This window comes from Colossoma macropomum, unplaced genomic scaffold, assembly GCF_904425465.1.
Source record: "Colossoma macropomum unplaced genomic scaffold, Colossoma_macropomum, whole genome shotgun sequence".
NCBI classification, from domain to species: Eukaryota; Metazoa; Chordata; class Actinopteri; order Characiformes; family Serrasalmidae; genus Colossoma; species Colossoma macropomum.
In genome coordinates this window covers 1,555,074-1,582,642 of record NW_023494790.1, presented here as the reverse complement: position 1 = coordinate 1,582,642, position 27,569 = coordinate 1,555,074, and the positions used below count along the sequence as shown (strand labels likewise).

Genomic DNA, 27,569 nt, shown 5'->3' with positions numbered 1-27,569 from the left:
ACTCATTCAACCTTCTTATTTACTTAGCTCCTCTCCTCCCTCTCTCTCTGTCTCTCTCTCTGTCTGTCTCTTTCTCTTCCTCTCTCTCAGGTGCAGCCAGCTCGCTTCTCGGCTCCACCAGCTGTGCTCGTTGTTTTCCCTTTGAGGCCCTTTTTAGACCCTTCCTAAAGGAGAGAAAATGAACGGAAGCCTGGAGAACGGTTCGTGCTATGATGAAGATTGCATCGACGGAGATGGAGACTTCATGTTCACGTCCGAGTCGGTGGGAGAGGGGCATCCAGGTCAGGTTTAAACCACTTAAAGCTCCTTTCAGTGCTGTAGAGTAGAAAAATACATTCAAAATGCATGAGTGACCCTTATAAAGCAGTAAACCAAAGCCTTGCCAAAGTAGCTTTCAAAGTTTTCTGGATAACAGTTGATACCTAAACAGGATTTTTATTGTAATGAATGCCAAAAAAAGACACAAACATATGCACAAAATACTCTATATTTCGTAATATACTGACAACATATTTCGCCAAAATGCCATAGAAAGCATATTATCACTGTATGTACTGTAACTTCTCAGTATACAGACACGGGGAATATACACCGCTCAATTAGTGAATGTGTTGCAGTGCATTTCTGCTCTATGTTTTACAGTTTGGACTTAAGTTATGCAGAATTTTTGGAAGCCAACTAACTGAATGAATGCTCTTCATGAAGCATATATATATATATATATATATATATATATATATACACACACACACACACACACACACACACACACACACACACACACACAACAGTTAGTTACGGCCATGCAAGCTGATTGGTTGAGAGGCGTTCTAACTGTGCTGTTATTTCACCATAACATCACGGGTTTTTCACAAACGCTGTATCACTCCGCTGAGACGCCGTTTTTAAGCAACGACTTTGACAGCTGTCAAACAGAAAACAGATACTTTTAAGATCACATCTGACTGACAGCCGATTTGGTCAGACTCTGAAGATGAGACGACACTAAATTGCCAAACTGTCAGTTGGTCTGTGTGGAGCTGGAGAACGAACTGCCGGCTGTGCAGCGAGTGGGCGGAGCTCGTTACTCTGACGTAGCAACAAGCTGCTCGTTAAGGAACTATAATTTGGTGAAGGAACTGCGAACATTAAAACATATTAAACGCCGCGTTCACGGCCCAGTTTATTAATTTATTACTGTATTTATTTAACTGTTGTATTAAAGCAGTAGAACACTCGAGGAGTGTGTTATCGCCAATAACATCACGGCTGTGATGATCTACGGCGACCAAATCACAGCCGTGATGTTATTTCACCTCTGTGTTCTACTGCTTAAATCATTGCTGTTGTGACAAAAACATTCTGAATGAACTCCGAATGAAAGATAATGGAACGTGAGTATTTCCATCTATCTATCTATCTATCTATCTATCTATCTATCTATCTATCAAATATATGTATACATAAATAGTTGCATGCAAAAGTTTGAACACCTGTGGTTAAATTACATATTGTTGATTTTCTAAGGGTAAATCAGTGAAAACATCCTCTACAGAGACAGACTTAAATGTGGTATTTTTCTGCAAATTTCTGTTTATTTTAATAGCAAATAAACAGTGATTGTGTATTAAAATGTGCAGAAGTGTGTCTCTCTAGAGGAAGTGTTTCACTTATTTACACTTAACAGAATTAACAGAATATGTTTTTTGTTCAGGGCTTATTTCTGTTAAGTGGTTGTTAATTCTGTTAAATAATCCAGCATTACTGATGCTTGAGGCACTAGAATGAAACCATTTAAGGTGGAATGGGAAAATTCAAACAAGAACCTGGTGAATATCTGACTTCAGCTCCATATCACTGAAGAATTAGGGGTGGGTGATAATAAATAATTGCCCCCCTCTTTGAAGGCATATGATCCCTAAATGTAACTAAAGCCCAGCAGTGAGGAGCTGAACTTTACCCTCCTCTGCTGTCACTGCAGACTGGCAGGGTCGCCTACAGAGCAGCGCTGGTAGCTGTTAATGAAGTAATGCTCTTTATTTGAGGGTCCCATTTCAGAGGGAAGATTTCAACCACTACAACTTATAACTCAGTTCCAAGGGGTAAGGAGACACTCGAAAACAAGGGGTAGGGGTGAAAATAAAAAAGAGAAGAAATGGGATTGGGCCTGTCTTTACCATTACATGATGCTAGCAAGCTGGGAGGTTGAAGACTAGCATGAGCTTCCTCTGAGACACGTGAAGCTCCGCCGCGTCTTTACAAACTGCTGATAATGAAACTTCTTTGGAGCTCAACACGCTTAGCGGAGAACATTAATTCTGTATGGATATATCTTTTTAAAAAAATATATACTGAAAAAGAATAACAGTAATACTACATGAATTTCTACAGGATTTGTATACAACATCTTATAGTTTGCTACAGGATACTACACGTTTATTACAGTGGATAGCTGACTTCAAAACAGCAACACATTCATTCACACTGGCTACCTGTGAAGTTTCTTAACATTCACTTTTAGACTAAAAAGTCTGGATCTTCAGGAAAATAGCATTACTGCTCTATAGCCTCTACTTACCTTGCAACCCTAAAGTTATCTAGATAAGCAGCAACCAGGGAAAACTCAATACTGATAGCCATCAATATTGACCATGATTTGCCACAAAACCATAGTGTATGTATCTTCACTCTGTAATAACAGTCTATGTGTATTATATATTTTACAACCCCATTTCCAAAAAAAGTTGGGACGCTGTACAGAATGTAAATAAAAATGGAATGCAATGATGTGCAAATCATTTAAACCCTATATTTCATTGAAAATACTACAAAGACAACAAATCAAATGTTGAAACTGAGAAATTTGATTGTTTTTTGAAAAATATAAGCCCATTTTGAATTTGATGCCAACAAAACGTTCCAAAAAAGTTGGGACGGGGGCCTGTTTACCACTGAGTTTCATCACCTCTTCTTTAACAACACTCTGTAAGCGTTTGGGAACTGAGGAGACACTGCTGTAGTTTAATACAGAGCAATGCTGCTGTAATACATGCAGAATGTGGTTTGACATTTTCTTGCTGAAATAATCAAGGCCTTCCCTGAAAAAGACGTCGTCTTGATGGCAGCATATGTTGCCAAAACCTGTATATATTATTCAGCATTAATGGTGCCTTCACAGATGTGCACATCACCCATGCCATGTGCACTAATGCCCCCTATACCATCATGAATACTGGCTTTTGAACTGTGCACTGATAACCAGCTGAGTTGTCTTTAGCCCGGAGGACACAGCGTCCATGATTTCCAAAAATATTTTCAAATGTTGATTCGTCGGACCACAGGACACTTTTCCACTTCCCCTCAGTCCATTTTAAATGAGCTCAGGCCCAGAGAAGGTGGCGGCGTTTCTGGATCCTGTTTAAAATTGGTTTCTTCTTTGTGTTTTAGAGTTTTAACTTGCATTTGTGGATGCAGTGATGAACTGTTTTCACAGACAGTGGTTTTCAGAAGTGTTTCTGAGCCCATGCAGTGATTTCCACTACAGAATCATGTCTGTTTATAATGCAGTGCTGCCTGAGGGCCCAAAGATCACGGCCAGCAAATACTGGTTTTTGGCCTCGTCCCTTACATACAGAGATTTCTCCAGATTCTCTGAGTCTTTTAATGTTATTATGTACCGTAGATGATGAAAAGCAAACGTTCTTTTCTATTTTATGTTGAGAAACGTTATTCTTGAATTGTTGCACTATTTGATGGTGCAGTCTTTCACAGAGTGGTGAACCCCTCCTCATCTTTACCTCTGAAAGACTCCGCCTCTCTGAGATGCTCTTTTATACCCAAACATGTTGCTAACCTGTTACCAATCAACCACTAATTGATTTTTTTATTTTTTTTTTTTAGCACTGCACAACTTTACCAGCCTTTTGTTGGAACGTGTTGTTGGCATCAAATTAAAAAATGGGCAAATATTTTTCAAAAAACAATGAAATTTCTCAGTTTCATCTTTTGATATCTTGTCTTTATACTATTTTCAATTAAATATACAGTTTAAATGATTTGAACATCACTGCATTTTGTTTTTCTTTACATTTTTCACAGCATACACCTTTTTTGGAAATGGGGTTGTAAATAAGGCCTAATTTTTATTTTATTTTTAAAATCTTTTTGTAGCTAAAAACTTGTCATAACGTCAGTGGTTGCTGACTGATACCAAAAAAATGTGCAAAGAGTGTGCAGTGAGGAGAACCGCCATTCAGTAACGTGTTGAGGGTTTTTACATAAGAAACAAATCCCGTGTAAGAGAACTCGAGTGAGTGACAGAACCTTTGTGAAAACTGTGTAAAGTGGGAAGAAATTTCTTCTTAAGAACAGATGGTGAATGAGGCCAATAGTTTGTAAATGCTTAAACATTGTTATATAGTAGAATGAATGCATTTCCTGAACACAGAACAGCATGAAACACCTTTACACCGCCGCCGTATTCTGCTGTTGTATTTTTGAGCACTTTTGAACTCCAGTAATAGACTTTATAATGCCTCATATACGTTCATGACGTCACTGAGTGCAAAGTGCTTCATTCAGCCAATAAGCTGATTTGATTTGAGGACACACACAAATATTTCAAGCTCAGATTCTGAATCAAACCAGTTTATTAGCTCTCCTGTGGTCACTTAGCATCGGGGTCAGTCACGTCCTCTTTCAGACTCTGATCTATTTTGTGGTTTCTGGCAAAAGTCACAGCACTGTAACGAGCTACTCAGTGCTGCTCTCTGTATCAAGTTTCAAGTTTCAAGGTAATTTGTCATTTGCACAACATGCCAGGACATTCATGCATTGAAATGCTTGTGGTGAGGCTCAGATAGTCACTCTACAGAAAGTAAATAAGTAAAAATAAAAATACAAGAAAATATTAATACTGAAATATATTAAATGTACACAAAATATAGAGACAGGAGGGATCTATGTAAAAAATAAATAAATAAATAAATAAAACCTGCTATGTACAAATATATTTATATTAAACAAGGGATAATCTGTGAAGAGTATATACATTTTAAAGTGACTTAAGTGACTCAGTGTTATTGTTATTTAAAGTGACTTAGTTTACATTTACGTTTACATCATTTAGCAGACGCTCTTATCCAGAGCGACTTACAAAAAGTGCTTTGTCTATCCAGAGAAAGAATCTTCGCTAGCTACCAATAGGTAACACTTTTGAACTCCAGTAATAAACTTTATAATGCCTCATATACGTTCATGATGTCACTGAGTGCAAAGCGCTTCATTCAGCCAATGAGCTGATTTGATTTGAGGACAATTACAAATATTTCAAGCTCAGATTCTGAATCAAACCAGTTTATTAGCTCTCCTGTGGTCACTTAGCAGCGGGGTCAGTCACGTCCTCTTTCAGACTCTGATCTAGTGTTGTTGTCCATAGCAGTGATATGATATAATAATAATACTGACAAAGTGACTGAGTGAAATGGTAACTGGGGAAGAACCCACAGCTTCACAGCTTGTTCAGAAGCCTGACAGCCTGTGGGTAGAAATTGTTCATTAACCGGGTTGTCTCTCTCTCTCTCACACTTTGCTATGTTATCCATGGTGGTTGCTAAGATGTCGCTATGCCATTGCTGTGGTATCTCAGGTAGTTGCTAAAGTGTTGCTATGGCATCGCTATGGTATCCCAGATGGTTGTTCATATACAGATGGAATCAAAGTATTGATAGGAGAGATCTTCAGTGATATCACATTAATTTAAAGTGGGTGGAAAGGGGGAGGGTCGTTTTCCAAGGTTGTGTTTTATACATTCAACAAATAGAAACAAGGTCTTCAAGGTAAAATGTTGCTATGTTATCGCCAGGTGGTTGCTAAGGTGTTGCTAGGCCCTTGGTATGGTATCCCAGGTGGTTGTTAAGGTGTTGCTAGGCCCTTGGTGTGGTATCTCAGGTGGTTGCTAAGGTGTTGCTAGGCCCTTGGTATGGTATCTCAGATGGTTGCTAAGGTGTTGCTAGGCCCTTGGTGTGGTATCCCAGTGGTTGCTAAAGTGTTGCTAGGCCCTTGGTGTGGTATCCCAGGTGGTTGCTAAAGTGTTGCTAGGCCCTTGGTATGATATTGTATCCCAGGTGGTTGCTAAGGTGTTGCTCGGCCCTTGGTATGGTATCCCAGTGGTTGCTAAAGTGTTGCTAGGCCCTTGGTGTGGTATCCCAGTGGTTGCTAAAGTGTTGCTAGGCCCTTGGTGTGGTATCCCAGTGGTTGCTAAAGTGTTGCTAGGCCCTTGGTATGATATTGTATCCCAGGTGGGTGCTAAGGTGTCACTAGGCCCTTGGTATGGTATCCCAGGTGGTTGTTAAGGTGTTGCTAGGCCCTTGGTGTGGTATCCCAGTGGTTGCTAAAGTGTTGCTAGGCCCTTGGTGTGGTATCCCAGGTGGTTGCTAAAGTGTTGCTAGGCCCTTGGTGTGGTATCCCAGGTGGTTGCTAAGGTGTTGCTAGGCCCTTGGTATGGTATCCCAGTGGTTGCTAAAGTGTTGCTAGGCCCTTGGTATGGTATCCCAATGGTTGCTAAAGTGTTGCTAGGCCCTTGGTATGGTATCCCAGGTGGTTGCTAAAGTGTTGCTATGTCCTTGGTATGGTATCCCAGGTGGTTGCTAAGGTGTTGCTCGGCCCTTGGTATGATATCCCAGTGGTTGCTAAGGTGTTGCTAGGCCCTTGGTATGGTATCCCAGGTGGTTGCTAAAGTGTTGCTAGGCTGTTGCTATGTTATCCCCAGTGGTTGCTAAAGTGTTGCTAAGTGGTTGCTAAGCCCATGGTATGGTTTCCCCAGTGGTTGCTAAGGTGTTGCTAAGTCTTTCCTGTGGCATCCCAGGTGGTTGCTAATTTGTTACTAGGCCATCGCAATGTTGTCCACGGTGGTTGCTAAGATGTTGCTAGGCCATTGCTAGGGTATCTCAGGTAGTCGCTAAAGTGTTGCTATGGCATTGCTATGGTATCCCAGGTGGTTGCTAATAGGTGTGTTTATACGTATGATAGTATGCATGGCAGTCTTTATGTAATGTCTATGAGAGATGTCCTCTCATTTGTGGCAGTCAGATATAAATTTTCTCAACATTAATTTCCGAAGATGGAAAAAACTGTTTGAGCAAACCGTGTATGAAAACTGCGATCAAACTGTGTATGAAATATGCAATCGATCCCAAAAACACAAGCAAACTATTCCTGCATGTCAAGCCAATTTAATAATGTTGACATACCATGCCTACAATGTCTGTATCAACCAGCAAGGCCATGTGTACTACGTGCTACTGTAAGAGCTTATTTTACACTTATTATATAAGTGTAATTTTACACTTGTTATACAGGGAGGTATGTACTCCCTGCACGAGTGCAACCCGGGACAGGATCATCTGATAAGGGCCACAAGGAATGTCCCAAAGGGTAGCAGATAATCTGATATTTCAGACTGTGTGCAATTCCAACAAGCAAAGGTCACACCAGGAAAGATCCCTTACTCTGCATGGTAGGGCAACACCGACGATAGTGCAGCACACTGCACTGAGGACACTCTGCAGTCAAACGCGAGCTTGATAAGACTGATCTCAGCTACAAGTCTAATAAGACTGAAATATGCAGGCAGAATGCAATCAAATCCTCAAAGCAATGCGCCAACATCTAGTGTAAAGCCTTCTCAGAAGAGTAGAGACTGTAACTATAGCAAGGGGTGGGGGGGATGCATTGAGTGTGTTTACATGCACTCAATAATCCGATCATAATCAGATTTCTGCAGTGATCTGATTATTCAAACGGTCATGTAAACAGCACTCACTGATTACTTAGATCCAAGTAAGCTCTATAAATCCGATTAAGAAATCTGATAAAGAGGCAGGATATTAGCTCAGTAATCAGATTTCTCAGTGCTGTAAACTCTTACTCTGATTTCTTTCGGATTTCTCAGTCTGAGCATGTGCGAAACCAGACCACCAGAAATAAGTGAGCAGCGCCGGCGTGAGATGCAGCAAAACACTTTTGAAACGCTGAAACCAAATACACGCTTGACGAAATGAAGGAATTAAATATTCTTCTAGATGATGTATGTATATGATGGCTGTGAAGCACAAATCTGATTACTGCCTGACTCCTGTAGACCCGGAGTTTCCATATTATCTGATTACTCAAGTGCATGTAAACGCGTTGATCAGACTACTGACAAAATCTGCAGTTATGAGACTCTCAAGTGCATGTAAACGCACTCACTGTTAAAAAGGTATTCCACTGATTTAAATTTAAAATCTGTTCATAATTAAGTCATTAGAATGTAAACAAAGTCACTTAGAGTGGTTTGGTACGAAATGTTCCATTCTAGAGACACGTAAGTCAGAATTGTTCACAGTAGTGGTGATAGGAACCAGACGTCTGAAGAGTTTAGTGTCTCTGAAAGCTACAATACAGAAATGTACATGAAATGGTTATAAACAAACATGAATGGCCTCAAGAGAGGAGTTCATGACGGGTGTTACAAAGCAATATAGTGCCATATCAAAGATTTATCACAATTTTATCATCATCAATACTCCACAGAGAACTCAGAAGACTCGTGTAGGTTCTCTGGTGGTTCTGGATAGTAAATAAAATGTCTATATTCATGTTGTAGACATGGCGACCCCTGGTTCCTATCACCACCACTGTAAATCTACTCTGAATGACTTTGTTTATATCTCAACCACTGGTGGAACTTCCCTTTAATTCCCTTCATTTCAGAAGAAACACTGGATCAGCAGGTGTCTACAAGCTGTTATTGGTCATTTGTATAGGTGTCAACCTCCAGAGACAGTAACCTTTAAATTCCAAACTGCTTCAATTTACTGATACCTGTCGAGCACATTTCTAATGTTCTGTTCTGCCACATGTTCCGCTGGTACTCATACTAATTCAGATGAGGCATTTTACTCCAAGTACTCGAACAACAGTATGATTATTACAGCACAACACAGATTCTGGCAAGTGAAGCTCTGATGTTTTGGGCTGCTTCTCATGTCAGGTGATCTGTTTTGTCCATGTACAACCTGCGCATGATCACGTAAATCCCATAAATTTGCTCATAACCCACTTTTTTGGTCTAGTAAGTCAAATAAAATAGAATAAAAATAATCTGAACGTGACAGAACCCACAATTAATAAAAGGTATACCATATGGGTTGAAACTGTTTTGAACCATTTAAAAAAGTGATGATTTTTTCCATGCAGATTGCACAATGCTAATTGGTGTACATAAATATATATTACTTGTTAGCTTCATTAGCCTTGCAGCTCCAGTGCAAAACCAAAGAAGCAAACTTCAGACACCAAACATGTCTTGGCTGTTGACTTCATTTTTGGGTATATTGTACTTTTTTTTGCCAAACTGCAACTTTAAAATTCGAATTTGTTTTGTTGTTTTTCAGATAAGATTTGTGATCAGATCAGTGATGCGGTGCTGGACGCTCACCTGAGGCAGGATCCAGATGCTAAAGTGGCCTGCGGTAACTGACACAACACTGATGACCCACAAACAGACACTAAAATGTTTATAACTAGAGCAGGAAAACGGTAAACCACTAAACAAACACTAAAAACACCCGAGACTAACTACCATCATAATTAGGTGACAGAGTGATCAATGAATCACATTTTAATTTACAGTGGGTGATGTCGCTCTAGTCCTCCTGGAAATTCGAGATACATCAATGACTGTGATTATGAGCCATAGTCTAACTACACCGATCAGGCATAACATTATGTCCTTGTTTCTACACTCACTGTCCATTTTATCAGCTCCACTTACTATATAGGTGGACTTTGTAGTTCTACAGTTACAGACTGTAGTCCATCTGTTTCTCTGCATACTTACAGTAACACTGATGTTGTGGTGGTGTGTTAGTGTGTGTTGCGCTGGTACGAGTGGATCAGACACACCTCAGTGTCACTGCTGGACTGAGAATAGTCCACCAACCAAAAATATCCAGCCAACAGCGTCCTGTGGGCAGCGTCCTGTGACCACTGATGAAGGACTGGAGGATGACCAACACAAACTGTGCAGCAGCAGATGAGCTGTCGTCTCTGACTTTACATCCACAAGGTGGACTGACAAGGTAGGAGTGTCTAATAGAGTGGATAGTGAGTGGACACAGTGTTTAAAAACTCTGATCCACTCAGACCAGTGCAACACACACTAACACACCACCACCACGTCAGTGTTACTGCAGTGCTGAGAATGATCCTCCACCCAAATAGTACCTGCTCTGTGAGGGTCCATGGGGGTCCTGACCACTGAAGAACAGGGTAAAAGGGGGCTAACAAAGTATCAGAGAAACAGATGGGCTACAGTCATAATGTTATGCCTGGTCAGTGTAGCTTTTAGTTAGTTGGTAGGAATGTAAAACAGCGGCAGCAGCTCAATGCCAAGACTCTTTAGTGAAAGAGTTACTGTAAAACTAATACATACAAGCTTAAATAAATGTTAATGTCTGTTACAAGATTTAGATAAAAAAATATGAAATGTCTTTTAAAAGCTGTAAATGTCCCATTAATAAAAAAACCCCATTCCCGCCCCGACCCCCACACACATGGGACTCACAAACAAGAACCAATCATAGATACAACACAGGACACATGAAAATTGAGTTACATCATTCACAACTTAAACACATCATATAGTTAAGTTAGCATAAGGGTCCTGACTTTAGATATTCCATGAATCCATGTATGAAGCATTGCTAATTCTCGCAGATGACAGTTACAGATGGAAGACATCCAATGAAGTATGGAGCCAGGGCCGTATGGACATGGAATTTGGGAATTTAGACGTGGGGAATTTAGAGTAATCATTAAGTAAATGGAGTTCAGGGTCCATGGGGAAGTATATCTTGGTCAGAGAAGAGATAAATTCAACAACCTCCTCATAAAAAGCGTAAACTTTCGGGCAGACCCATACAATGCGCATAAAAGTCCCCAGAGTCCCATGTGGTCAGAAAGTATAGAAGGGGTCAAGGCTCAAACCCATCAATTGTATTAAATTTCTGTTTTTAATTTTGAACGACCAACAAGTGCTGCACCAGTTTTAGCTTAGCACTAACATACTACTGGAAATCCCACAGGGGAGCTAGCAGAGACTAACATTATAGTAGAGGTGGGTTTTTGACACTAATGGCTCAGATTTAGGCTCTGATAGTCACAGTTCACCTTTGTTACATACTACATACCTTCTTAAATGAATTTCCCCTAGTCTGCAAGGCAGGGGTCACCAACCGTTTCCATAAAGGGCTGATATGGTTGTAGGTTTTCATTCCAAATGAGCAGAAGAAACTTTTTTCTACTAATTTAATCAGGTGGCCTCTTTAAACAACAGATTATTCTATGAGGTGTTTCTGCTTCATTAGAATGAAACCCTGCAGCCACTCCGCCACCTCTGTGGGTAACACTGGTGACCCCTGATCTAAGCAAAGTGAACATGTGCGTGTGTCACAGAGACAGTGTGTAAGACAGGCATGGTCCTGCTTTGTGGAGAGATCACGTCTCGTGCTAATGTGGACTACCAGAAGATTGTAAGGGACACCATTCGACACATTGGATATGACGACTCAAACAAAGGTGCGTATTGTGGGTTAACACCTGTAAAGCAATTGATGCTGTGTTACATGTTACTCCTCTTTACGTCATTATGAGCTCCACAGTTTCGTCTTACTGCTCTCATTTTTTGTGATGTAATTCTTTATTTTTAGCTTTGGCAATAAAAGTCCTAGTGGACTCTGTAGCACTGAGAAAATGAGTATTCTCTTTATTATAATGCACTCAGCTTACCTCAGAAAGGTATACAGTAGACTAGACTACACTAAAGATGGTTCTTCAAGGGTCATTTAGTAAAGAAAATGGTTATACATAGAAAGATGAACACTCATGCCAAGCTTGCAGAGGTGGGGACTTGAGTCATATAACTTGAACTCAAGTCCGACTCAAGTCACAAATTTGGGATTTGACTTTGACTTAAACACCAGTGACTCGGACTCTGACTTGGACTTGAGTGTAATGACTCAGAAAGACGTGAGACTCGAAGTGGAAGAAATGGAGAGTCTGACTGCAGATTTTTCCTGTGAATGGATTCATTTCCTGCCGTAAACTGAATGAACAGCAGCGTCATCAGGTGTCTCTCACTGTGTTTATGCTCAGTTTATTTTATTTTGGAAGATAAGAGAAGCACTTAGAGTTCAAGTTCGCCTCTGTAAGCTGGAAATAAGCGAAGCATCAACAGCATCAATGCTCCCTCAGCACTTAAACTCCAGTCTTACTGGAGAAATTCACCAGGCGAACTGACCGTGTTCCTCATGGTATTTAAACAAAAGAATCACAGCGTCTCTGTTCGACCGATTATAACAGCTTCTGCAGGTAAAAGAAGAACAACATTCACCACAAGGCTGAAGTTGACTTTACATTCACCAGCTTCATATTAGAATTTGTCATTCCACCTTAAATGGTGCAGCAAATAGGAGCCACGGAACGGAAAATTGAAATAAGAATTTGGTGAAGTTTTTTTTTTTTTTAAATTAAGTTCAGTAGTACTTTTAAAATTCTTTTCATATGTAGTTCACTACACTTTGTGTATACCAGTACACCTGTCTGTGTACCATGGATTTTGTATTTATTTAGGAGGGTAATAATAACAATAATAATAACAACAACAACAACAACAATATACAGCCATACACTGCTAACGTGCTGTCAATAACAGGCTACAGTACTGTGACCATTATTCAGTGTTGTGGCCTTAAATTAGTGAAGAATGCAGACTGACTTGTTTAGGACTCAAAGATTAGGACTATTGACTTGGGACTCAACTCGAGACTCGCCTTCACTGACTCGGACTTGAATCGAGACTCGACTATCTTGACTTGGGACTTGACTCATGTGTGTGTGTCAAGACTTGAGACTTACTTGTTACTTGCAACTTAGTGACTTGTTCCCACCTCTGCAGGCTTATAACAACAGAAGAATGTTTTTTTTGTACTTCATGAAACCCAAAGGTTCTACATAGAACCAGCTACAGTACATTCTTCATCAATCTGAAACCATTTCATGATGCAAAGAACCTTTAATAATGCAAGGGGTCCTTTGAGTGTTCATTTTTTTACTAAAGAATCCTCGAAGAAGCATCTTTTTAAGTGTGTATTTTAGTGTTTTCAGTGTAAATGTACATAATTATTCTTTGCATTGTGATGTTAAGGCAGAAACATGCTGTATTTCTCAGGGTTTGACTATAAGACGTGTAATGTTCTGGTGGCCCTGGAGCAGCAGTCTCCTGACATCGCACAGGGTGTTCATGTAGACAGACTAGAGACGGAAATTGGAGCAGGGGACCAGGTAAGCGTCCACAGCTATGAATCATGAGTTCATGTGAAACTTTCGGGGCAGTTCTGGAGCAGTCATTTAAGATATCATTTGCAAGTTCTGAGAACTCGGGCTAGAGTTCTGGGAGGCTTCTGCTTGGAGCCAGAAAGCCAGACCCCCTTTGGCTGGTGGTAGGACTGACAGATAGGACTGAAGAGCAGGGAGAATTAAGGGTGGTAGTGGAAATTGTGAAAATGTTCTCATGGTACACTGTTAGAAATAAAGGTACATTTTTCGTTCATCAAGGTACAAACAATATAAATGTTCCCTCAAAGGTACAACAGTGGTTTTAAGGTCCAGCCGTGTATCTTAAATAAGTTTTTCCAGGTGAAAAATACAACCCCAATTCCAAAAAAGTTGAGATGCTGTGTAAAATGTAAATGTAAATAAAAACAGAACACAATGATTTTAAAATCTCACAGACCCCTAGTTTATCCACAATAGAACATAGAACATGTCAGATGTTGAAAGAGAGACATTTTACCACTTCATGAAAAAAAAACAAATTTAGGACTTGATGGCAGCAACGCATCTCAAAAAAGTTGGGACAGGGGCAACAAAAGGCTGGAAAAGTAAGTGGTACTAATAAAAAAGAACTATGACTGTACTCACATGACTGAGTATAAAAAGAGCATTTTGGAGAGGCAGAGTCTGTCAGAAGCAAAGATGGGCAGAGGTTCACCAATCTGCGAAAAACTGCGTCTAAAAATTGTGAAAAAATTAGAGAAAAATGTTCCTCAATGTAAAATTGCAAAGACTTTGGATTTCCCACCATCTACAGAGTACACAATATCATCAAAAGATTCAGAGAATCTGGAGAAATCCCTGTACACAAGGGACAAGGCCGACGGTCAATACTGGATGCTTACGATCTTTGGGCCCTCAGACGGCACTGCATTAAAAACAGGCATGATTCTGTACTGGAAATCACTGCATGGGCTCAGCAACACTTCCAGAAATAACTGGCAGTGAACACAGTTCGCCGTGCAATCCACAAATGTAAGTTAAAGCTGTATCATGCAAAGAAGAAGCCACATGTCAACACGATCCAGAAACGCCGCCGTCTTCTCTGGGCCAAAGCTCATTTAAAATGGACTAAGGCAAAATGGAAAACTGTTCTGTGGTCAGATGAATCAAAATTTGAAATTCTTTTTGGACACCATGGACGCTGAGAGGAACCATTCAGCTTGTTATCAGTGCACATTTTAAAAGCCTTTTTTGGAATTAGGGTTGTACATATTTGTATCTTTTTATAACCGAATGTTTTTAAACAGAACAGTAAAATAAAAGCCTGGAGACGAGACGGGGTGTGTGGAGTCAGTACAGCTTAGAACGTATCATTTCAGTGGATTATGGTTCAGTTATGTTCCCTGACTAAAGGTACTGAGATGGACCCTTAAGGGTTCCACCCCAGAGACAAGAGAGGCACAATTTAGTACCTTTTTTCTGGGAGAGTAAAGAGAACGTAGAGAAATTTATAGGCCATTGGATTGGAAGGAGGAGGAGTTTCAGGCATGATCCTCCCCACAAACTTCAGAACTCTGTTTGTTGGCCTGGAAGGAAAGTTGATCCACAGTAAATTTGGATGTCAGTGCATAAAGCTCAACTCATACTTGATTCAAATTGATTGCTGCTAATTGCTCGTTTGTCTCTCTTTAGGGCTTGATGTTCGGCTACGCTACAGATGAGACAGAGGAGTGTATGCCTCTCACCATCGTACTGGCACACAAACTCAACGCCAAGATGGCCGAACTCAGACGTAACGGCACTGTTCCCTGGCTCCGGCCCGACTCAAAGACACAGGTGGGACATTAACAGCATTAGAAATCCAGCTGTCACAACCCTTAATATGACATAATTACATGGACATCATTATCTGAGAAATCATGACACTAAAAACGTAACACAACATAATTAATGCAGCCACTTCGCGTCTCCCATCACAAACGTTCAAAAATCTCAAAAAGAAGAAGGAAATATGTAGTGATAGCACATATGGATGATCATTCAAAAATACCAGAATCCACTTTGGAAGAATCATGTTTAAATGCTATTTACAGAGGATTGTTTGATATGAAGAAAGCCGCAGTTGTTCGTTTATCTCAGCATGGCCGTCTTTGTGGAGACGTGTGATCCGTTTTCACAGCAGGGGGGTCTCACCCCTCTTCTTTCACCCCTCATTGCTCACTAGCAGCTCAACACTTGCTGTGTTTACATGCAAAGATTTTTGCTAATCTGATTGAATACATTCCGATTACAGATTAAGACTGAGGTGTTTATATTCTCAACCTTGAGAATCTTTGTTTACATGCTCACTACAAAGAATCAGATCTACAAGTGTAGACGTTACCATGACAACCAGCATCATGTGAGTCCAGTCAGAGTGAGATGAGCAGCAGTGAGCAGCGCTTGTGTATTTAACTGCTTTAAAATGATGTCAGACTCAGGAAAACGTCCTTCACTTGTCCTTATTAAAGAAGGCCGAGAGGAAGACGTTGTGTTCTGAGACACATAAGCTGGACGTCCGTCCCACCGCCGTCTTTTAAAGATCAGAGCAGAAACTTCGTCTCCTCTGCAGACCAGTTTCTGCTCCGCCATGTTGAACAGTATAAACTTTCACTATGACGCGACGAACATGATCAGAACGGACTTAAATTTTCTGATAGGGAATGTAATCAGATACAGGCGTTTACATGGATATTATTCTTCTAATTAACGGATTATTTACAGGATTACCCACCTCGATCAGTTGGATAGAAACTGTATTCCGAATGGCCTCAATTAATGGCCTTTCTTCTCCCTGCTATTTCGATTGAGGTGTTTACATGGCCGTATTCTATTCCAAATGAGCTATTAGTCGGATTATTAATGGATTATTAGGCTGCATGTAAACATGGCTACTGAGTCGCAACGTTTCACACACAGAGAGCTAACCAGGCAGAACACTAGCACAAAATCTTCAGTGGAGCATCTGAAAACTACAGAAGGGCCACAAAGGCAGCATCAAAGTTCTACCCATTTAGCAGCTCTTTATATTAGACTTGGGTGGCAACAAACGTTTTTGGGCACCTGCTGCTATAGAAGCCTTTATAAAATATAGTGGGTTTAGTGGGGCATGAAGATTGGATAGTGGGGCATTACCCCACCACCTGACCCCCTGATGCTGACCTGGAGCCAACAGCATCCAAGTTCATCTGATAACAGTTACAGGTAAAATAACAATGATTATATCAATTTAAAATATCTATTTTTATTCTGTGAACAGAATGGCCACTAGGGGGCTGATATAAAGACATTACAGGAAGGGACTTATGCTAACTGGTGGGGTATAAGCTTTCAGTTACATTAGTCTCATTAGCCTACAGTGCAAAAGTAAAGAAGGAAACATGTCTTGGCTGATTAGCTATATTTGGCATAAGCGGATACAATTTTTTTCACTGAAATAAGTTTGTAACTACATACAAGACACTAAAACTTTATTTATGTATTTATTTATGGTATTGGGTGACTCTACAGAGGAGATTATGAGGAAAATAAAATGAACTACACATACATTCTACATACAGCCACAGTAATCAGCTGGAATGTGCCGTTATTAATCTTAAGTCTCAGTTTGGATTCTTTCACTTACTTTTTCACCTTTTACTTTTGAGCCCATTTGCTTTCTTTATCCACCTCTTCCTGCTCCCTCGCTTTAGAAGACATCAGAATCCCTGCTGGCGTAGTCTGGATCCTGAAACAGAACAGAGCTATTTTAGACTGACCACAGATCACTGACCTAACAAGGCTGATGTCGATCACTCTGCTGTAGTAGATATGGCAATGCAGCACGCAAAAGACCCAATGACCTTACAGTGGACGGTAGGGGTTTGGATATTAATTAGCACTGCAGAGCAGCCTATGAAAAGCACAGCAGGTGAAGAAATCACTCATTCATAACCATCATCTCTCTCACGCTTCTGTCCAGTGTGAGTTCATGTTGGTGTGTCTTCAACTAACATACTGCACAATGACAGTTATATCTACAACCCCATTTCCAAAAACGTTGTGATGCTGTGCAAAATGTAAATAAAAACAAAATTTAAATGATGTGCAAATCATATAAACCCTATATTTCATTGAAAATAGTACAAAGACAAAGAATCAAATATTGAAACTGAGAAATGTTATTGTTTTTTGAAAAATATACGCCCATTTTGAATTTGATGCCAACAACACGTTCCAAAAAAGTTGGGACGGGGGCCTGTTTACCACTGTGTTTCATCACCTCTTCTTTAATAGCACTCTGTAAGTGTTTGGGAACTGAGGAGACACTGCTGTAGTTTTTAGAGTGAAAGGTTTTCCCATTTTTGCTTAGGATTTCAGCTTCTTATCAGTTCAGAGTCTCCTTTGTCGTATTTTTAATTTTATAATGTGGCAAATGTTTTCAGTGGTGACAGATCTGGACTGCAGGCAGGTCAGTTTAGCACCTGGACTCTTTTAATACGGAGCAATGCTGTTGTAATACATGCAGAATGTGGTTTGACATTATTTTGCTGAAATAAGCAAAGCCCCGTCCCAACTTTTCTGGAACGTGTTGTTGGCATCAAATTCAAAATGGGCAAATATTTTTCAAAAAACAATAAAATTTCTCAGTTTCAACATTTGATATGTTGTCTTTGTAGTATTTTCAATGAAATATAGTGTTTAAATAATTTGCAGACCATTGCATTTTCTTTTTATTTACATTTTGCACCGCGTCCCAACTTTTTTGGAAATGGGATTGTACATTACAGGCCACAACTATTGAAACCTCAATTCCAAAAAAGCTGGGACACACTAATGTTTACCACTGTATCCCCTTTGCTTTTCACAGCACTGAAGACACCAGATTGATCCTGTTTCTGAAAGCAATTTATAGCCAGTTATCGGTTATACAAGCTGCACACAAATACGCTGTGCATAGTAGTCATAACTTACATTTGTGGGTGCAGTGACGAACGGTGTTTATTGATAATGGTTTGCCAAAGTATTCCTGAGCCCATGTGGTGATGTCCATCACGAAAACATGCCGGTTTTTAATACAGTGCCGTCTGAGAGGTCGAAAATCACGGACGTACAGTCCTTTAAACACAGAGATGTCTTCGAATTCCCCAAATCTTTCAATGATATTCGCTGTACAGGGTGAAGTACCTAAAACATGCTTACTCGTAAAGGACTCGGCCTTTCCTGGATGCTCCTGTTATACCCAAGCATGATTGAATCACCTGTTTAAAATGAATTTCCTTAAACAGGTGATACAGTTTCACAGCATTCCTAGTCTTAAATTGGAATATGTTGCAGGCATCAAAATGAGTGTATATTAATAAAAACTCAGTGAAGTTGATAAGACAAAACATTAAATATCTTGTATTCGTATTGTTGTCCCATCTGTTTCTGATTTCCATCCACACCAGCAGAGGTCTCACTCTCCTGAATACTGAGTTTTGATGGTCCCCAATAGGTAATCTACAAATACTTTACAAATACTTTACTTGTCGTTAACAAATTGTCTGGTGATACTCGATTGATTTTCAACATTATTATGGTTAGGGATAGGTTTAGGAGTAGGTGTGGGTTTTGCCTTGTGGTTAGGGTTAGGGTTAGGTTCAGGGTTAGGAATAGATTTAATAAAATCTTTCACACTGAGCTTCAAGTTCACTTGCATTTAATAGATTTTTACTTGAATGTTACTTAAAGATATATTGAGCGTCTAAAAAAGCACCTACAGTGGACCATCCAAATAAAGTGTTACCGAGTTTTGTGTTACACCTGTTCCTAATCAGTGGCCATTTAGTAAAGTATTTAAGATCTATCCAGGCATAGTTTCAGTGTGACGTCTTGTTCTGGTTTTCCTGACAATTCTGAGCAGTGTATTTTTTGTGTTTTCCTTCCCATTATGATCTATAGCTTTGGTATTTTGGTTTTGAGAACGGGATTGTGTTTTTAGACTGTTTATCTGATTGATAATGCCGTCCTGAAGGATTTGACCCAGGCTGCTTGTGTTCTGAACGCCTCGTAGACCTGCACCTGATTTCAAACACTCCCTGGGAGGTTCATTGTCACAGCTGTTCACATGCTGTCTTTTATGGAATTGAGCTTTACAGAAGCAGTGATTAAAAACATTTTTAAAATATTTTACAAGTAAGTGAATCTGCCAACAACCAGGAAAATATTTTTATTGACATCTAGTTTAACCAGAGCAGTGTGTTCCAGAATCTTCTGGGCCTCATTTTTCAATATCTTTTATCTCCAATAAAAGTTTTTTTAAATGTGTTCTTGAGAAAAGTCCTAGGAAAAAGTTTACGTCAGATTGATGACGTGTGTCAGAGAAAGTATCTTTGCTAGTTACAAACAGGTTACAGAGAAGTTAGTCCTGAGCTCAGATACTGCTAGAAACAGAAGCCCATGTTGATTAAGTGCTGTATAAAGAGATGGTCTTCAGCCTGCGTTTGAAGACCACGACAGACTCTGCTGTTCGGGCAGCCAGTGGGAGTTCGTCCACCACCTCAGCTCCAGGACAGAGAACAGTCTTGATGCTTGTTAAGAATGATTGGCGAATGAAGCCCAATGTCTTAAACTGAGCAGCTTAATTGTTTCACAACTCCTAAGATAAGTGTCCTGACTGAGTTGAGCTTCAGGAACACATTTAGCAGCAAACCAGTCTGTTCTATGTTCATATGTTCATAAATATTTTACTATCCATGTCCTCAAGTTATTGTTACCAAAACTTTGATCTGTAGGTTAATGTCTCTCTCTCTCTCTCTCTCTCTCTGTCTCTCTAGGTTACAGTGCACTACTCACAGGACAACGGAGCGGTAATTCCTCGTAGAGTTCACACCATCGTGATCTCAGTCCAGCACGATGATTACGTGTCTCTGGAAGAGCAGAGGGAGGTTCTGAAGGAGAAGGTCATCAAGGCCGTTGTCCCAGCCAAATATCTGGACGAGAAGACCGTCTACCACCTTCAGCCAAGCGGCCGTTTCGTCATCGGGGGCCCTCAGGTGAGTCGGCCGTCCAGCCACTCTGAAAACGACTCATTCATTAAATGGTTCAGTACACAGACCAATGTGAGTCTGACAAACAAAACAAACAGCTTCTGTTGATTTATATATACACAATAGTGTTCACATGAATTTTTAATAAAATAAAATCAGTTTAGTTGCAGATAAATGTTTAAAATGACTATTAAAAGCTAATCCTGGGCATCTTCACAGACGTTTTGAGTGTCTAGAATAATGGGTTGTTTTAAAATGACTGAGAAAGCACACAGCATCAGGAGTGAGGATATAACTGATATTCACATTGCCTTGTACAAGAGTGGTGACCAAATCTCATGACAAATAATATGACAAAATATTGTAAACAGATAATAGCAGTACATAATTTAATAGCTTTGTGTTCTCAAAATACTTGAAATATTGAGTAGAGCATCTAAAAATACCTTTTGGAGTTTATAATGTATATACACTTTCTATATACAGTCATAAGCAGAAGTTTGGGCACCCCTGGTCTAATTCTGTTTCGTTGTTTTTCTAAGTGTGAATAAGTTAACACATACTCTACAGACAGCACACTTCTGCACATTTTAATACACAATTATTGATTATTTGCTGAGTTTAACATATTGGGGGAAAAAATAAAACATAAAATGTGGCCTGTGCAAAAGTTATGGCACATTTATATTTCATGTTTTATTTTTTTCCAGTATGTTAAACTCAAATAAATAGAAATTAGAATAGCAAAAAAGCCATATTTAAATTTGTAGAGAACGTGTTAAATTACTTTCACTTGGAAAATCGATAAAATATATTTTGACTGGGAGTGTTCAAACTTTTGCATATGACTGCATTCACTATTATACACACGTAAAAAAAAAGATGGTTCTTCAAGGGTTCTTTAGTAAAGAAAATGATTCTATATAGAACTGTGAACACTCAAAGACCACTTTGCATGATTAAAGGGTTCTTCAGATTGACGGAGAACGTGTTTCATATGGTTCTATATAGACCCTTTTTGAAAATGGTTCTATATAGCATCAAAAAGTTCTTCTATTGTCACAGGCTTGCCATCATCAACAACAGAAGAAACATTTTTGTGCTATAGAGAACCCTTTTCAAAATACAGCACACTTTCCGTCAATCTGAAGAACCATGTAATGATGCAAAGAACCCTTTAATCATGCAAATTCACGGTTCTATATAGAACAACTTTCTTCTCAAAAACCCTTGAAGAACCATCTTTTTTAAGAGTATCCTCTATTATACCTTAGTATACTCACCATATAGGTTCACGGTCCAGGAGCTCTGCCGCTGCACAATTAATGAGCCCCCTTTTACCCTGTCCATCAACGGAAAGGGACCACCACAGGGCCGCTGTTGACCAGATGTTACTTGGGTGGTGGTCCACTCTCAGCACAGCAGAGACCCTGACCTAGCAGAGTGTTTTGGTGCTGCTGCGAGTTTATCAGACACAGAGGTGTTGCTCACCTTTACCTGACCTTCCTGACAGGGCGATGCGGGAGTGACGGGCCGTAAGATCATCGTGGACACATATGGAGGCTGGGGGGCTCATGGAGGTGGGGCGTTCTCTGGAAAAGATTATACCAAGGTTGACCGTTCAGCTGCCTACGCTGCCCGCTGGGTGGCCAAATCCCTGGTGAAGGCCAAGCTGTGCCGCAGAGTGCTGGTACAGGTGAGACACCGCAGCGCTGTAGTGAAAGCAAAAGAATAAAGCCTGTCAAACATCTGGGGACATTATTCCCTTTTTGTTTTGCAGCTGTTTTTTTAATTTATTAAGAAAAAATAGTGTGTTGTTTTCATAAAGCAGCTCTGGGCTAATACTTTGGGTTTATCTTCAACACTCAGCTTTATGTTCATTAAAGTATCATCCTTTACTTTATCATGAAGTATCATGAAGAGCAACTTTTAAATAATGATTTGACAGATTTCTTTTCCAAACTATGATTAAAAGCACAGACTGAAACTCTGCCAGCTATGAAGTGGTTTAAACTGCTGAAAGGTTTGAGTGCTGACATCACAACAGTGAGATAAAATGTGTTGCCTTTTGCTTGAGTTGGAGCTTTTGTAAGCAGTTTCGCAGTTTTTGTAGAGAAAAATGGCACCTTAAAGGGGAACTCCACCAATTTTGCAAAATTAATTAATCATTCAATGGTTTAGATGTAAACAAAATCATTCAGAGAGGTTTGGTGTGAAATTTCTTTCCAGAGAAATTTACAGAGTCTGAGGCGTTTAATGGCTCTAAAAGCTACATCCTGTTAAGTTCTTACAGAAAATGGTTATAAATGTGTCGCTTTATACCTGAGACATTGTGTTGTTATAGTTTTGTTATAAAGTTTTGGCCTAAAATGTATTTTTAGTATAATCTTTTACCCCAGGATTATTTCTGTGTTTCCTCTCAAAACCGCATCTCGACCGAGATCAATGCGCGAGCTAACGTGCTTTTGCTGTTATTAGCCTGTAGCTACAGCCGTTCAACATGGCTAACACAGCAGCAGCTTCTGTTTACAGTTTATTTTCATACCTAATTTTGGAAGATGGAGGAGAATGAGGAGGACTTCAAGGAGGTCTGTTTCCAAAATGTCGTAAAAAGCCAAATCAATTTGAACCAGAAAACACAAAAGAGTTGCAGTGGCTTGAAGGGGAGAGAGAGAGAGCGAGAGAGAGAGAGAGAGAGACAGACAGACAGACAGACAGAGCTGAACCTGAATCGGCTAGCACCGAAGCAGAACCCAGAGCAAATGTAAACTGGTGGTGTCAACAACATACTACTTACTACTCTGCTTACCAGTCTAGAAGGTAACGGCTAACAGTGATATATACACGGTGGCTAACGTTAATTTATTTCACTCACAAACGTTTCTTACCCTGATTCATACGGAGCCCCTAAGGGGCCGTGGTTAAAGTTAATGACATTGCGTTCCCTCACAAGTGTTTTGCATTACAGTACAATGGTTTGCATTCACTTGCAAAAGCTGTGCTTTGTTTAAGCTCAGACACAGAGCAGCTCATTAAATTTTACGTTGATCTTGGATTGAAATAAAAAGACGTGTCGCTTCTCAAAATCAAACATGATTCTGCTGTTAGTGACTCAAACTGAGACTGAGATTGAGTTTCCTTGTACAGTAAAAGCTACATTTACAGAGGCTGCAGAGAAGAATTGCTGAATAAACTCAGCACAGACTGGCCAAACTGGGAAAACAGCTTTCAACGGTAAAAACAAAGCTCTAATGTAAGCAGTGTTGTTGGGCACCTCTGGTCCTACGTTTGCTTGCTGTCTGAGGGGCCACTAAAAAAATGGCCACTCAGTGGCGAATGCTAATAAAAGTGCCTGCTTCCTGCTGCCACAAGGGCAGCCACTTCCGCCCGTCACCTGGCACGCAGAGATCCAACTCCTACTGCAAAGCTGCTTACCCAAACAACACAAAAGGCGTGCAGGGTGGAGAGGTACATGTAGGGCGTTATAAGGAAAAAATGAAGAAAACAGATTTTGTCCAATTAAGCACTATTTTACCATTATCAGCATGACTTATAACAACTTACAAGACACACGTAAGTTCACTGGTCATTTAAAATTGCTGATAAAATTGTGATATTTGTAGTGCAGACATAGGGACGTCTGGTTCCTACTACTACAATGGCCCAGATAGCAGCTTATATCGATCCACTAGCTTAATAAGGTCAGCACCCCACTGACTGTTTGCCACTCCTGGCCCACCCTCAGACCACCCAGATTACTGTCCTGCAAACAATCTCTAACTAGTTTTAACCTCCGCAAACAGATTTTAAATGCACAGAGACTTTTATTTTGGAAAATAAACTTAGACAAATATTACAAACAACTGAGAGAAAAAAATAATGACCAGGCCTGATATAAAATAATTTCATAGAAAATGCTGACACTGAGCTGGATTAAAATTATTTACTATATTCTATAACTAAAGAAAGGAAGGAAGGAAAAATAAGTAAACTGGACTGTAAATGGATGCTGAGCGATGATCAGTGGAATTTTGTCTACGATTCTGCGTAACCACCAGTGGGTCGCCCAGAAAACGCTGAGCCACCAGTGGACCACCAGCTTTGCTATCAGTGGGCCGACAGTGATCCACTATCCTCCTGCTATCAGGGGGTGAACAATTCTGACTCAGTAAATTTTTCTAGAAAGGCGCATTTCACACCAAACCACTCCGAATGATTTTGCTCACAGCAAATCAACAAAGTTAGCTGTTGACACACAGTGTCTGTGGTTCTCGAGGTTCCCAAAATGAGCTGTTTCTGTCTGTGACGACTCGCATGCTTAGAGACGTTAGTGCTCTGCAGTGCAGCGTGTGGCTCTGCTGAAGGTTTGTCTCTTCTGCTCGGTTCAGGTGTCGTACGCCATCGGAGTAGCGCAGCCTCTCTCCATCTCACTCTTCACTTATGGCTCCTCCCGAAAAAACGAGAAGGAGCTTTTACAGATCGTCAGAAAGAACTTTGACCTGCGGCCTGGGGTCATTGTCAGGTGAGTTTAATCATGATCTGAGCACCCAACACAACGAAAAACAGCTGTTCATTAAAAAATCTGAATGATTTAATGCTATTAAACTCAGTCAACTTCTGGCTCCATGCCAGAGGAGCACACTTGGGCCCAATCCCTTTTCTTCTTTTTACCCCTGCCCCTTGTTTTCGAGTGTTGCCCCTTGGAACTGAGTTACAGGGTAGTGGTTGAAATCTTCCCTCTGAAATGGGACCCTCAAATAAAAAGATCATCACTTCATCAACAGCTACCAGCGCTGCTCTGTAGGCGGCCCTGCCAGTCTGCAGTGACAGCAGAGGAGGGTAAAGTTCAGCTCCTCACTGCTGGGCTTTAGTCACATTTAGGGATCATATGCCTTCAAAGAGGGGGGCAATTATTTATTATCACCCACCCCTAATTCTTCAGTGATATGAAGCTGAAGTCAGATATTCACCAGCTTCTTGTTCGAATTTTCCCGCTCCACCTTAAATGGTGCAGAAGTTACATTCTGGTGCTTCAGGCGTCAGAACTGCTGGACTATTTAAGGTGGAACGGGAAAGTTAGCTAGCTAGCTACGGAGACATTAGCATACTATTAGCGTGTTTTTTATGCTTGTTATGAAGAAAAACGACCATAGTACACTGAAACAACATTAAACTAAGATAATACGATGGATATTGTAATTTTTTAACTGGGTAAATTCTCACATTTGTGTGTTTCTTTGGTCTCTTGTTCTCCATCTTGCCGGTTTTTCCTTGTTTCTCATAACTCTCTGTTTGTAGCCCCAACACTTCACCCCACCCCTCTATCTCAACAAAAATTGGGACACCCTACCCCCCCTAGACATGAACATGCAAAACAGAGGGCTAAGGGCTCAGTGGTATGGGCGAGGGGTGAAATGGGATTGGCCTTGGTATCAGACCGATTCAGCTGTGATGTGCCAAAGAGTGCTATGTGAGGTCATTGTCCTCTATGAAAATGTAATGGTCTTGTCTTTTGCATCTAACTTTGTTCAGACTGAAATGTTCTGAACTATATAAGGCGGCTTTAGGGCTTATTGGTATAGTAGTCTAAAGTTATCACAGTACTTAATGTTATTCTGTCTATTATTTCATCTGGAACAATTCATACATTACCATTCAAAAGTTCCTTTCATATTAATAGTTTTTGTTATTTTATATCATAACTTGTACAATACAGATTTCAGTACTCTGAAGTAGACAACAGAAGGTACTTCTAGATGTTCAACGTTACAGATATTTTGGCAACAACAAGAATTTATTCAAATAATAATACACCATAATTACCTTGTCTTCACATTCACATGTGAAATACAAAGCATTATGGATATAAATTTTATTATAACTTCATGCAGTAATTGTAGAATCATACGGCTATGTTCATCATTCTGGACACATCTAACGTTTCTTAATTAATTAATTTAGCTGCAGCTTCCTGTTATGACTATGATAACAAAACTGTGAAGTTGCGTAGGACTTGTACGTTAGAATAATCTCACACATTTACAACCCCATTTCCAAAAAAGTTGGGATGCTGTGCAAAATGTAAATAAACACAAATCTCAGTGATCTGCAAATCATTTAAACCCTATGTTTCATTGAAAATAGTACAAAGACAACATTGAATTTGATGCCAACAACACATTCCAGATGTGTTGTTGGCATCAAATTCAAAATGTGCATATATTTTTCAAAAAAATAATAAAATTTCAACATTTGATTTGTTGTCTTTGTAGCATTTTCCTTTAAAAATATGGTTTACATGATTTGCATATCATTGCATTCCATTTTTATTTACATTCTGCACAGCGTCCCAACTTTTTTGGAAATGGGGTTGTATCTGCCATAATACTCCTTTTATATTGTTGAATTATATTGTTTATATTGTATTGTTCTTCTAGCAAATATATGTTTTTGCTGTTTTCCATTATTGCTGTTGTTGCTATAACTACTATTACAGTTTCTATCTGTCTATCTCTCAATGTATCTATCTTGCTTTATATATCTGTATACGTATGGAAGCATGTTTGTATGCATCTCTATCTGTCTATATGTCTATCTGTCTGTCTTTCTATCTACCTACAAATCTGTATGTCTGTTTCTCTTAATAAGTCTTAATTGTCGCTCAGTAAGGGCCACTTAATCTGTGTACCTCCTACACACTATTATAACATGTTTTCTATATGTTTTCAGAGACCTGGATTTGAAAAGGCCAATCTATCAGAAAACAGCATGTTACGGACACTTCGGCAGGAAAGAATTCCCCTGGGAAGAGGCCAAGGACCTGAACTTCTAACTCTGTTGAACTTTTGTGTGTGTGTGTTATTTTGTTCACCTTGTGTGTAAATGTGTTGTGTGTGTACCATGTATTTCTACTGAATGTTCTCAGCAGTGCACGTGCAGGTGCGTGTCTGTGTCTCTCTTGCATGTGTGATTTAAGACAGTGACATGGGCAGCTGTTGCCACACATGCGCAAATGTAATGTGATGGTGATCCAAAAGAGGCAGCTGTGTGTGTGTGTGTGTGTGTGTGTGTGTGTGTGTGTGTGTGTGTGTGTGTGTGTATCACGCTGTGAAAAATAAACCCCAGAAATCCTGGTCATGA

At 39.9% G+C, this 27,569-nt stretch overlaps 1 protein-coding gene across 1 annotated transcript; it reads left to right on the top strand.

Annotated features, from left to right (window-relative positions):
- Positions 1 to 27,569, top strand: LOC118808992 (S-adenosylmethionine synthase-like). Its single transcript, XM_036571882.1, has 9 exons — positions 1 to 281; positions 9,438 to 9,515; positions 11,500 to 11,622; positions 13,274 to 13,386; positions 15,073 to 15,216; positions 20,217 to 20,435; positions 21,943 to 22,125; positions 24,818 to 24,951; positions 27,159 to 27,569. Exons 1-9 carry the CDS (start codon positions 179 to 181, stop codon positions 27,259 to 27,261), a joined length of 1,200 nt encoding a protein of 399 aa, XP_036427775.1. The 5' UTR covers positions 1 to 178; the 3' UTR covers positions 27,262 to 27,569.

Coding starts and splice junctions, on each gene's coding strand:
- LOC118808992 (XM_036571882.1), top strand. CDS start 179: ATGAACGGAAGCCTGGAGAACGGTTCGTGCTATGATGAAGATTGCATC. Junction 11,623..13,273: donor ATATGACGACTCAAACAAAG/GTGCGTATTGTG, acceptor TGTATTTCTCAG/GGTTTGACTATAAGACGTGT. Junction 24,952..27,158: donor CGGCCTGGGGTCATTGTCAG/GTGAGTTTAATC, acceptor ATATGTTTTCAG/AGACCTGGATTTGAAAAGGC.